This window comes from Jaculus jaculus, chromosome 1 (assembly GCF_020740685.1).
Source record: "Jaculus jaculus isolate mJacJac1 chromosome 1, mJacJac1.mat.Y.cur, whole genome shotgun sequence".
Classification (NCBI taxonomy): domain Eukaryota; kingdom Metazoa; phylum Chordata; class Mammalia; order Rodentia; family Dipodidae; genus Jaculus; species Jaculus jaculus.
The window spans coordinates 293,978,164-293,991,230 of record NC_059102.1 but is presented as its reverse complement, the minus strand read 5'-3'; the positions used below and the strand labels follow the sequence as shown (position 1 = coordinate 293,991,230).

The 13,067-nt window shown below is 40.8% G+C and overlaps 1 protein-coding gene across 2 annotated transcripts in view; it reads left to right on the top strand.

Moving 5' to 3' along the window:
* Positions 1 to 13,067, top strand: part of Rgl1 (ral guanine nucleotide dissociation stimulator like 1) — a 294,134-nt gene that overhangs the window by 112,096 nt on the left and 168,971 nt on the right. For both annotated transcript variants that reach the window (XM_045146643.1, XM_004658715.2), the window contains exon 2: positions 11,336 to 11,499. In XM_045146643.1, coding sequence (XP_045002578.1) covers positions 11,368 to 11,499 — 132 coding nt within the window. In that variant the 5' untranslated portion in view covers positions 11,336 to 11,367. The remainder of the gene's footprint in view (positions 1 to 11,335; positions 11,500 to 13,067) is intronic.

Genomic DNA, 13,067 nt, shown 5'->3' with positions numbered 1-13,067 from the left:
TTCAATAGCCCAATCTTCAGATTTTACTTAACTTTAGCATGCCTTTAATCCCAGCACTTTGGAAGCAGCAGCAGGAGAATCGCTATGAGCTCAAAGCCACCCTGAGACTACATAGTGAATTCCAGGTCATCTTGGGCTAGAGTGAATACCCTACCTTGTAAAACTGAAAAACAAAAAACAACAAAAAAGAAAAGAAAAGAACAAAAAGAAAAGAAAAAATAAAACAACTGCAACTTTGGTGATGTTGAAGGCAAGGTGACTTGAGACACCCTTTAGTGGCTTTTCTTAAGGGCAAGTCATTTCTTTGTTTTCATTTCTTTCTTCCACTCATCACACATGTATTTCCATTTTACCATCCCTCTGTTTCATGCCATGGAGACAGTGTACAATTATAACTCTTTCATGTTTAGAAGAAAGTTCTCAATTAATTTCAATTTTAATTATTGTAAAAATTGCTGTATGTTATCTGATTCCATATTTGCCTTTGTCTATACCCCTAGCCCACTCCCTGCTTTAAGGCTACTCTGGCCTTTCAGTGCTTTAATTGTTCTGTTTGTAGGTATCAGGTACTTTGTGTTAAAAGTTTTTCAAAACTGATTTTCCCTTTTTGACATTTTTTACACATGCATATAATATATTCTCTTCATAGTCACCTCTTATTAGCTTCTTTTGTCCCCTTCTCTTTCCAAGTAGGCCCACTTGTACTTTGATCTGTTTTAAAATTCTTTTGTGACCCACTGAATTATTAGGACTACTTGCATTGAGTGTAGATGGAGATTATTATTATTTTTTAAAATATTATTTATTTGCAAGCAGAGACAGAAATAGAGAGAAGAGAGACTGGCAGAGAGAATGGGTGCGCCAGGGCCCCCAGCCACTGCAAACAAACTCCAGACACATGTACCACCTTGTGCTTCTGGCTTACCTGAGTACTGGGGAGTCGAACCTGGTCTTTAACCACTTAACCATCTCTCCAGCCAGGGATGGAACTTATTTACTGGAGCACCAGAAATTTACCAATGGCCACATCACTGAAGAAAAAGACTCTACCTCCTCTAGCAATCATTGTCAATAACTCTGACCTGGGAGTGCTCATGAACTACCCCCTGCCGTCGGGGTCACAGTGTTGACAGGCCTGCTATTGAGCACTGCTGTCCTGAACTCATGAGTGTCTAGAAGATAGCTTTCCACAGCTCTGCCTCCACCCCTCTTCTGCAGCGTCTCCTGAGCCATGGAGGGAGTGATAGAGATGTCTCATTTCAGGCTGATCACTCAACAGTCACTTGTTCTCAGTACTTTGACAAATGCAGAACTGGTTTTCAATAAGGCTTAAGATATTTTATGTTCTTTCCTAAGGAGAAGATTGTGCCTTTGAGGTTCACAGTGATTCTGTCTTGTCTGATGGTATTGCTCAGGTTAGTGGTATTTGCATAAAAGCTGGCTTGACCCCATGTCTTAAGAAAAAAGGTGATACTTCACTCTAAGACACACACCACCTCAGAGAAAGGCCCAAATGAGCCTCCTGTTTTAATTTTAAAGTTTAAAAATTTTTATTTTATGTGTGTGTGTACGTGCCACAGCACGTGTGTGGAGGTCACAGGATAACCTTGATCTGTTTGGTTTTTCCACCTTCCTTTGAAACAGTGCTTCTTTTAAGAAAATATTTTATTTACTTATTTGAGAGGGGCAGGAAGAGAAGAAGCAGATAGAGAGAGAATGGGTGTGCCAGGGCCTCCAGCCACTGCAAATGAATTCCATACATAGGCGACAACTTGTGCATCTGGCTTATGTGGGTACTGGGGAATCAAACCTGGGTTTTTTGGCTTTGCCAGCAAGTACCTTAACCACTAAGCAATCTCTCCAGTCCCTCCCCCCTGCCCCACCACTGAAACAGGGTCTTTCTTGTTTTGCTGCTGAATAGACTCCTGTCTCCGCTCACATTGCTATAGGCATGTTGGGTTCACAGACATGTGCGCCACTCCCTGTTCACATTTATGTGGGGTCTGGGGATTGAACTTGGGTCAGCAGGCTTGGAGAAAGCACCCTTCACTGCTAAACCACCTCTCCAGCCCCATTTTTAACAATTATAACAAAACATTTCACCATATAGTCTTCTAGATTTTTTTAAGGATAATCAGTAGGAAAACTATAATGCATTGATAATTGTGAAAGAAAACATAAAATTAAAGTTTATAATTGTAGAAAAAAAAGCAAATCAGCAGTAGGACTGGTTGTATAACTCATGGGGCCTGGTCCAAGATGAAGAAGAAGGTCCCCTTGTTTAAAAACCGAGAATTTCACAACAGGGAAATTCAGCAGAGCATTCAGCTAAGCATGGGGCTATTCTGAGCATGAGGCTCAGTGTGACTAAACAGGTTGGTGGCATTTTTATAAAGCCCTGATCAGAAGTTGAGATGACAGTGAAGAAAATAGGAATAATTTATTTCTAGGTGAATGTCCCCTCCCTCTGCATATCCCCCTCTTTTTTCTTATTATTATTGACAACTTCCATAATTACAGACAATAAACCATGATAATTCCCTCCTCCCTCACTTTCCTCTTCATAATTCCAATTCTCTACCATATTCCCTTCCTCTCTCAATCATTCTCTCTTTTATTCTTATATCATCATCTTTTCCTCCTTTTATGGTTTTGTGTAGGTAGTGTCAGGTACTGGTCATGGATACCCAGGCCATTTGTGTCTGGAAAAGTGCATTGTAAGAAGTCTTGCCCTTCCCTTCCTCTTACATTCTTCCCACCACCTCTTCTGCAATGGACCCTGAGCCTTAGAAGGTGTGATAGAGATATTGCAGTGCTGAAGCACTCCTCTGTCAATTCTTCTCAGCACCATGGTGCCTTTTGAGTCATCCCAAGGTCACCACCATCTGAAAAGAGGAGGTTCTCTAACCAAAAGTGAGACTAGCATTAATATATGGGTGTGAACATTAAGAGAAGTGCTTACCAGGCAGTTTGGTGATCATAGTATATACATTCAGCCAGACAGCAGCAGATGTTATACCCCTAGGGCTCATGACTACCTCTGTTGTAGGTTTTCAGTATCAGGCATGTTTTTCCTCCTGTGGAGCAGGCCCCCAGTCCAATTAGAGAGAGGTTGTTTTCCCCCATAACATACATGCCACTATTGCACCCATTGGCTCATTTGGCCTGGCTGGCCAAACTTAAGTTTTGCAGTGTCCACTGTTGTTTATCTCCATTGGTGATTTCTCTCTCTCCCATGGAGCTTCATGCAATGTAGCTTTTTCCAGCTTTCTGTCAGCTGGTCTACATGGAGGAGGCTTTTGGTTCAGGATTTCTCAGTGACTTTGCAGCTCAAGCATGTGAAACCTTCAGCAGTAGGGTCTTACCATCTATTCCTGGTGGAAAACCAAGGGCCTTGGCAATGGCCTGTAATCCTTTGGGGGCATCAGGGACCTCCCTGGCCAACAACTCACTGGAAGGTATCCCATCCCTGGCACTGAAAAGTTCCTAGTAGCAATCTATGGCTTCTGAGTGTTCCATGGTCCAAAAAAGTAGATATCCATATGACTAATGTGTATTCTCTTAAATTTTGATGAACCCTCTGCTCACCTTTCCTTTACTCAATCTGTTCTCTTTACTTCACTTAGACTTTTCCACCCCCAGTAATCTGTTCTTCTACTTACACATATACAGTACCATCCCCTGTCCTCTCTCCTTTATAGCTCCTTATTAGTTTACTGGTCTCTGCTATAAAGTTTTATTCCAATTCACATAGAAGTCCAAACATTTGTAGCTAGGATCCACATATAAGAGAGAACATGTGATGTTTGGCTTTCTGGGCCTGGGTTACTTCACTAAGTAGAATCTTTTCCAGGTCCATCCATTTCCATGAAAATTTCATAATTTTTTTCTTTACCACTGAATAGAACTCCATTGTATAAATACACCACATTTTCATTATTCACTCATCATTTGAGGCACATCTAGGTTGGTTCCATTTTTTAGCTATTGTGAATACAGTGGCAATAAACATGGTTGAGCAAGTATCTCTAAGGTAGTGAGAAGAGTACTTAGGATATATGCCTAGGAATGGTGTAGCTGGGTCATATGGTAAATCTATTTTTAGCAATCACAGGACCTTCCACACTGATTTCCATAGTGGCTGTACCAGATTACATTCCCAACAACAGTGTAGAAGGATTTCTCTTTTTCTGCATCCTTACCAGCATTTATTGTCATTTTTTTTCTTTTTAGCTATTCTGACAGGAGTAAGATGGAAATTCAAAGTAGTTTTAATTTGTATTTTCCTGATGGCTAAGGATGTAGAACATTTTTTTAGATGTTTACATGCCATCTGTATTTCTTCTTTTGAGAACTATTTAGTTCCATAGCTCATTTTAAAATTGGGTTGTTTGATTTCTTATTATTTAGTTTTTTGAGTTATTTGCATATTCTGGATATTAATCCTTTGTCAGATGTAGAGCTGGCAAAGATTTTCTCCCATTCTGTAAGTTGCCTGTTTGCTCTATTCACAGTGTCCTTTGCTGTACAAAAGATTTGTAATTTCATGAGGCCCCAGTGGTTGATTAGTGATTTTATTTCATGAGCAACTGGGATTATATTCAGAAAGTCATTGCCTATGCCAGTATGTTGAATGATTTCCCACTTTTTCCTCTGGAAGTTTTTAAGTTTTGAATCTGATATAAAGGTCTTTGATCCATTTGGACTTAATTCTTGTGCATGGGGAGAGATAAGGATCTATTTTCATCCTTCTACAGATACATATCCATTTTCCCAGCACCATTTGTTGTAGAGGCTCTCTTTTCTCCAATGAGCACGTTTGGCAATTTTGTCAAAGATCAGGTGGTGGTAGCTTTCCAGACTTCCATCTGGGTCCTCTATTCTGTTCTATTGATCTTTGTGTCTCTTTTTATGCAAGTACCATGCTGTTTTTGTTACTATGGCTCTATAATATAGGTTAAAATCAGGTATGGTGATAGCACCAGCTTTACTTTTTAATTTTTAAAAATATTTTATTTATTTGAAAGGGAATGAGAGAGGAGAGGGAGAGGAAGGGAGGGAGTGAGGGAAGGAGGGAGGGAGGAAGGGAGAGAGAGAGAGATTGAGATTGAGAATGGGCATGCAGGGGCCTCCAACCACTGCAAATGAACTCCAGACAAATATGCCACCTTGTGCATCTGGCTTATGTGGGTTCTGGGGAATTGAACCTGTGTCCTTAGGCTTTGCAATCAAGTGCCTTAACTGCTAAGCCACCTCTCCAGCCCACACCAGCCTTATTTTTGTTGCTCAAAATTGTTTTAGATTTGTTGTGCTTCCAAATGAATTTTAGTATTTTTTTTCTATTTCTGTGAAGAATGCCATTGGAATTTTAATGGGGATTGCATTAAATGTGTAGATTGCTTTTGATAAAATTGACATTTTCACAATATTGATTCTTCCAATCCAAAAACATGAGATGTTTTTCCATTTCCTAGTGTCTTCTGCAATTTCTGTCTTGAGTGTTTTAAAATTTTTATTGTAGAGATCCTTCACTTCCTTGGTTAGGTTTATTCCAAGGTACTTTATTATTTTTTTGAGGCAATTGTGAATGGGAGTGATTCCCTGACTTCATCCTCAGCATGTTGTTGTTAGTATATAGGAAGGCTACGGATTTTTTTTTTTTATCCTGGCTATACATGGCTATAGGTGTTTATCAGCTCTAACAGTTTGCTAGTAGAGTCTTTAGGGTCATTTTATGTATAGAATCATATCATCTGCACATAATGATAATTTGATCTCTTTCTTTCTAAATTGTATTCCTTTTATGGGTGTTTCTTGCCTTATTGCTATAGCTAAGACTTCCTGTACCATATTAAATGAAAGTGGGGACAGTGGACACCCTTGTCTTGTTCCTGATTTTAGTGGAAAAGTTTCAAGTTTTCCCTATTTATATTATATTGGCTGTAGGGTTGTCATAAATAACTTTTATTATGTTGAGATATGTTTCTTCTATTCCCAGTTTCTGTAGGAATTTTCTTTTTCAAGGTAGGGTCTCACTCTAGTCCAGACTGACCTGGAATTCACTATGTAGTCTCAGGGTAGCCTTGAACTCACAGTGATCCTCCTACCTCTGCCTCCTGAGTGCTGGGATTAAAGGTGTGCACCACCACACCCGGCTCTGTAGGACTTTTATCATGAAGGGATGTTGGATTTTGCCCAGTGCCTTTTCTGCATCTGTTGAGATGATTGTGTGATTGTTTTTTTTGTCCTTCAGTCCATTGATACAGTGTATTACAGTTGACAATTCGTGTATGTTGAACCTTTCCTGCATCTCTGGGATCAATGCTTGTTACTACCTCTGTCCCTCTCTCAAGGGGTCCCTGTTGTGTCAAGTGGAGACAGAGATACATGGGAAGGGGCTTGAGAGGGAGGCTGCTCTCCACCAGGGATGAGAGAGAAGGAGCCAGCAGGTTCCTAAACTCACCTGTTAGCTGGGGAGGTGATGAACTGGCAAACTCTAGCTTCCTAGCAGGGTAGTGGGGTTCCTTAATTCAAAGGGGTCTCATTTTCACTTTCCACTGTGCTAAAATGACAATCACCTTGTAAGATTATTGTGTAAATGGGATAGGAAGGAGACAATATACAGCACAATGGCTAATATCCAGGGTGATTTCTCTTTTGATTGAGTAGATCCATAGGAGGAATCAAAGGGCCTCAAGTGTAAGAATGGGTGGAAGATCTTCACATGCTTGTAGAACCTCGAAGCTGGCTGCCTCTCTGGGTCTCTCCTCCGCTTCCAAGTGCTTTGGAACTCTCTCCAACTCAGAATTGCATCTCCTTCCCAAATGGGGCAAGGATCAGCCAGTGGGAAGTCAGTCCACGGCGAAGTTCAGTCTCCAGTACTGACAATGTGCCAACTTTCGCCCACACTGCAGGCGCGAGAGAGCAGCTGCGGGCAGACAAGTAGAGCAAAGCCGTGAGGTCGCTGGGGTGCAACGCGCACGCAGATGTTCTCTTGTTTGCTCCGAGAGTTTGTCATTTGTCTACTTCTCCAGTTACATTTCCATGATATGTGGCGGCTAAGCCAAAACCATTTTCTGTAGTTTCCCTGCTTTGTTTTGATTTATTATTTGTTGTTTACAGTATTCTCTAGTAACAACAATGGAATTTCCTTCCCTACTAATCTGGCCTACTTCCATTTTGCCTGTTTATTTTTAATTTTCTTTCTTTTTTTTTTTTTTTTCTTGTCATGCTTTGCCTCTACTTTGTTTAGTTCCTTGTGTGACTGTGTCAGCATTATTTATTAGCATTTTCACTCAGAAAAAAGTCCACTATTAATTATGTAGGTTCTGTTTTTTGCAGATTCCCAATTGCAGCCTCATATGTACTTGGTATTTCTAAGTATTTCATGATGGCTTAGTTTTCATTTTCCTCATGGTTTCTGTGCACAAGCAGATGGGCTTGCTCTCTATGGCTTACAGAAAGAGTGTGTGAGGCCTTAAGGCAGAGAAGCAACCCCACTGTAGAAAGGTGACTGTGGCTGAGTGTGGTGGCACATACCTTTAATCCCAGCACTCGGGAGGCAGAGGTAGGAGGATCATCGTGAATTTGAGGCCATCCTGAGTCTCCATAGTGAATTCCAGGTCAGCCTGGGCTAGAGTGAGACCCTACCTCGAAAAACAAAAAACAAACAAACAAAAAAAGAAACAAAGAAAGGTGACTGTGCCTTGAATCATTGTCCCTCTTAGTAATTTCTCTTTCTACTGACTTTGATTTGGGCAGCAGGTTACCTGAACCCAAGACCCACTTTTTGCAAATCTTCTTAATTCCCTAAATACAACTCCCACAAAAACTGTTGTTAACTAATGAGCAGTTCCACTTGCAATACTGGCTGCTTGGGGTGCCTGATAGACTTGTCCTTTTGCTTCAGAACTTGCTCACTAAGCCTGTCAGGTGAGAAGGGGGAGATCACTTGACTTTTCTGCCTGTTATTTGAACTTACTAGCAAAATGGCTACCTTCTTTTTGCTGGGTTCTCATGGTTTGCCAAAAGATTGGATCAGCATTCATCTGGCATTTATTTGGTAGTTATTCTGAATGTGACACCATCTCCAGTCGCAAGATACTTACAAAACTACAAGGTGTAAATGGAGTTTAAAATAAGTAAATACGGTGAAGTGTTATGGCTGACACAATAGAAGTCTTCCCAGAATACATAGAGAGGGACACAAATGAGAGATGCCTTTAAATCTCTTGGGTGTGTGGGTTGGAGAGATCAAGTCACACACTAAAGCTCCTGGATGTGTCTGGGACCCACATGTAAAGCTATGTAAGGAAGTTTGGATTTTATTCTTCAGGAACATTTTTAGGCAGGCAGAACATCATTGACAGATTTGCTGAGAGCACAGGACATCTGGTTTCCGATTAGTAACGCTCATTGTGCTGGCAATAAAAAGGAGTTAAAGAGTGTTCTCGGTGTCACACCAAAGGGAGGTGAACACAAGACTGGATCCGCTTTTCATGGTCTTTTAAGAGGAAGACAGGTCAGACCAATGGAGTCTTACACCACCCGTGCCAACACAAGTAAGGCATCACCCGCGGACAAAATATACTGGTGGAGAATCTGAGTACATCCTGGGAACAGCATTATCTTGGCTAGCATTAAGAAGGAAGGACAGGGTTGGATTGATTGCTCAGTGGTTAAGGTGCTTGCCTGCAAAGCCTAAGTTTACTTACCCAATACCCACGTAAAGCTAGATGCACAAGGTAGCACATGCATTTGGAGTTCATTTGCAGTGGCTAGAGTCCCTGGCATGCCCATTCTCTCTCTTTCTCTCTCTCTCTGTTTACCTCCTTCTCTCTCTCTTACTGTCTCTCAAATAAAAAAATAAAATATTAAAAAGTTGTCAAGAAAGGGCAGACTCAGTCGCTTATCTTTAAAAAGTTACTAGTAATAAATAAGCCACTACCTCATTCATTACCAAACAAGACGGTTTTGTGGCTTTTAGTGCATATCATAATTGTATTGATTTCATACAGCACAATTCAGCTCATGAATGGCTAACAGAAACTTTTGTTGGACAGCGCTGGTTTAAGTAAAACTGCATTTACTAAATGAATGTGATCATTTTTAAAAATAAGAATTCCAAGTTAGTAAATACTGTCATTGTCTTCCCTTTTTTATTTATTTTTTGTGTCTTCCTTTTTAAAGACATGATTGGACTTGATTAGAATGTTCGGCTTTTTACAAAGATGAGGAATGGCACTGTAAACCCTACCAAAGGTTGGTTTTATATTTAGACTTATGTAACTGGTTACATGAATATGTTTAAACACTGGGGAAAAGTTTTTCTTTATTGTCTTAGAATGGATCAAACCCCGCTTGTGTTTTGTGTTCATTAGCCAGTTACAGGCGATGGTTAAAAATAAGGAGGCAAGGGCTGGAAAGATGGCTTAACGGTTAAGCACTTGCCTGTGAAGCCCAAGGACCCTGGTTTGAGGCTCAATTCCTCAGGACCCACATAAGCCAAATGCACAAGGTGATGCATGCATCTGGAGTTCGTTTGCAGTGGCTGGAGTCCCTGGTGCACCCATTCTCTCTCTCTCTCTCTGCCTCTTTTTCTCTCTGTCTGTCACTCTCAAATAAGTACAAATAAACAAAAAACTTTTTTTTTAAAAAAAAAGACGATGAAGAAAAACTTTCCCCCAGTGTTTAAACATTTTTGTTCCTTACTATGTAAATGTAGTTAGAATCCTCTCTATATAAAGATGCTGCCTCTTGTGGTCAGTTCCGTGTTGCTGTGATGAATATCCAGATCAGACACAAATTTACAGACCCAGGGGGAAGTTTTCTCAGTGGTGGAAGGAGCTGCTTCCATATATCCACGCAGAGAAGCAACCAATCAGCCAGCAGCAACAAAAAGCAGCAGCACAAACTTGCAGCAAGCAGGACCCTAGGGCTCAAAACTTTTCTGCACACCTTTGGGCTGGAAATCAGACCCGGCCCCAAATGCCCCTTAGGGCCGAGCCCCAGGATGCACCTCCAGTGACACCTCCTCCAGCTAGGCAGTCGGAGACCCAGGTTACAAGCTTTAATAAAATACCTGAGTCTTTGGGGGACATACATTCAAATCACCACACTGCCTTTTACTTATTGAAAGGCATTTTAGTGAGGCATAAAATAAAGAATATTTAACACTGTATATATATATATATATATATATTTTTTTTTTTTTTGAGGCAGAGTTCCACTCTAGCCCAGGCTGACCTGGAATTCACTATGTAGTCTCAGGGTAGCCTCGAACTCACAGTGATCCTCCTACCTCAGCCTCCCAAATGCTGGAATTAAAGGCATGCACCACCATGCCCAGCTTATTTAATACTTCTTAAAGAAACCAGATTTGCTTTTTGTAAAAAAAATAAAAAATAAAAAAAGATCACCCTGAGAAGGATATGTTCATGGGGACTTGAATGGCGGCAAGAAGACTTATTAAGACAATGTGGAATTGAGCCAGGCAAGATGCAATGAGATTCTGAGAAAACCAGTGGCATTTGGAAAAATATCAAGGAAACAGACCTAATGGAGTCAGTATCATTTTTTAAATCTTTTCTTACAGCAATGTCCAATAAGATCACAGTCTAAGAAAGTAACAAGTCCACAAATTCCAAAAAAATTCTTCCTCTGCTTCCATTGCATAGTCTTTTCTTTTTGGTGGTGTTGGGGCTTGAACCCACGGCCTTGTATAAGTGAGGCATGTGCTCTATCAATCAGGACTCATAGTCTCCCATCACAGTTTGGAAAAGCTCTTGTGGCATTTCACTCAACATATTGTTATGATAATACTTGGTTACTGTTTTTCTGTCTTGGGCTTTAAGCTTCTTGGGTGTGAAAAGCAAACTACTGAATTACTTATATATGCCCAGTGTCCACAAGTGCCCAGGGGATGTTTGTATATGCCCAGTGTCCACAAGTGCCCAGGGGATGTTTAAGAGCACAGCCCCGATGCCGTAGCCAGTGTTTCTTGTACAGTACCAATGATGTGAGCATATGGAAAGACCAATCCGACTTGCTTTTCATCCACACATCTCCACTTCTCTTCCTTAGCGGCCAGAGCAAAATAACAAATGTAATAGGCAGATGACACTTCTGCTTTGCTTTAAAATGTGTCTTTATACTTCCAGAAACCTGCACTAAAGTACTCATCATGATTATAATATGAAAAGTGGCTATGAGTTGATTTTTACTGTTGTCTTCTGTGGTCTTACTATCCACAAGTCAAGTATGATAGTTTGCTCTTATAATTCTTTTCATGGTATTCAAGATTTCAATCTGGGTCACTGTTTATTCCTCTGTACAGATCCGTAATGCCTCCTGTCTGCATCTTTCAAGATGGAGGAGAAACCTGTGGGAGAGTCTACTGAAGTGGTGTCTAAAGTCAAAATTTCCACCAAGGTAGAAAGCACAGGACATTGGCTGGTGGAAGATCATGCTCGAATATGGGAAGTTTTAAAGACAGAGGAGGTAAGACAGTGCTAAGTCACATAATTGGTGCAATGATGGATTTGTTTACACCTGAGACTATAATTCCTGTGTAGCCGGTACCATAGGCCAGCTTAGCATGTCTGTTCTTTCTGGCAAATCACAGTCGTGCCTAGAACAGTGAGTCTGAGGTACGTCTCTTGGACATTAATGACTACACAGAGATTCGGGTAAAGGAGATAGCAAGACAATCAGGTCTTAAGAATAATAATCTGGGGCTGGAGAGATGGTTTAGCAGTAATGTCCTTGGCTAAGAAGCCTAAGAACCCAGGTTTGATTTCCCAGAACCTACTCAAGCCAGATGTACAGGTGGCACATGTGTCTGGAGTTTGTCTGCAGTGGCTGGAGGCCCTGGCATGCCCATTCTCTCCCTCTCTCTCTGTCTCTTAAATAAATAAATAAAAAATAAAATGTTTTTAAAAGTACTGATCTGAAGTTCATACAGTCTGCCCTATGGCCTCAGAAATTACCAGTTGCATAGATGAAGACATCCTTTTATTGTCTTCTCTCGTAAGGCTGCTCTTCTGTGATTTTTTTTCTCTAGCCTATTTTCACTGAAGTTTCAAAAACAAGTCAATATTCATGTGTGAGAGAGGGAGAGACTCTTCTTATTCCTTCAATGGAAATTATAAATTATGGTTTTTTATTCTTATTGTGTGTTGAGATAAATCTCCAATAATGATAAGATACTAAAGAACCACTTCCCTAACACATCATTGAATGAGAACCTGTAACAGGAAGATTGGGAATGAGAATGGAGTTGCTAACCTGCGCTTGGGAAAGTCCTGATGTCACTTGCTTTGAGATTTGCTTATCCTGTCTTTTCTGAAGTAGAAATGAAAGCCAGAGGTTGTAGTACATGGGAAAGGACCTCTCAGAGAGGTCCAGAAACAAGAACTTCAAAACCATGGCGTGGTGTGGGAATGTGACAGGGAAAACACTGAGCACTTAGTGAATGACGCAGAGATCACTGCTGCTTTCTGAGTGGCCTCCTCGGGGGATACATCTTAGGAAGGTGTTTAGAGTTTGGTCCTCAGCTTGTAAATCGCAGAAATATTATTTTCTCATATGTGTCATAGAAGAGTTCCCTTAACACCTACATGAGAGAATAATGATACTTATAGTGGCAGGAGGAAACTTTGGCAGGTTGTGTTAGTATAAACATATGTATACAAACCCATATGTAAGAGTTTTTCCAGTTTAACATCTTTTGGGTGTTTTTTAAAATAATTGATAGCTTTATTATATGAGTAATAATGATCATATTTCCACTGGGTTATACAGTGATGTTTCCTCTCCCCCACCCCCATTCCACTGAGGGCCCTCCTCTTGGGGTTATTGGTGCTCACTGTGGGGTCATGAAACACCAATCAGTCTGGGGAGTGGGGTACAAGTGCCTCACAGTATTCCTTCCTGCAGTTCTTACATGTTTCCAAGCCTGGTGTTGAGTTCTTGATATAGCCTCTGATTTTCTGCTTTGATGGATTTTGAGTCTCCTCAGGGTTTACCACCGTCTCTCTAGAGGAAGTTCTCAGGCTAGCAGTAAGAGT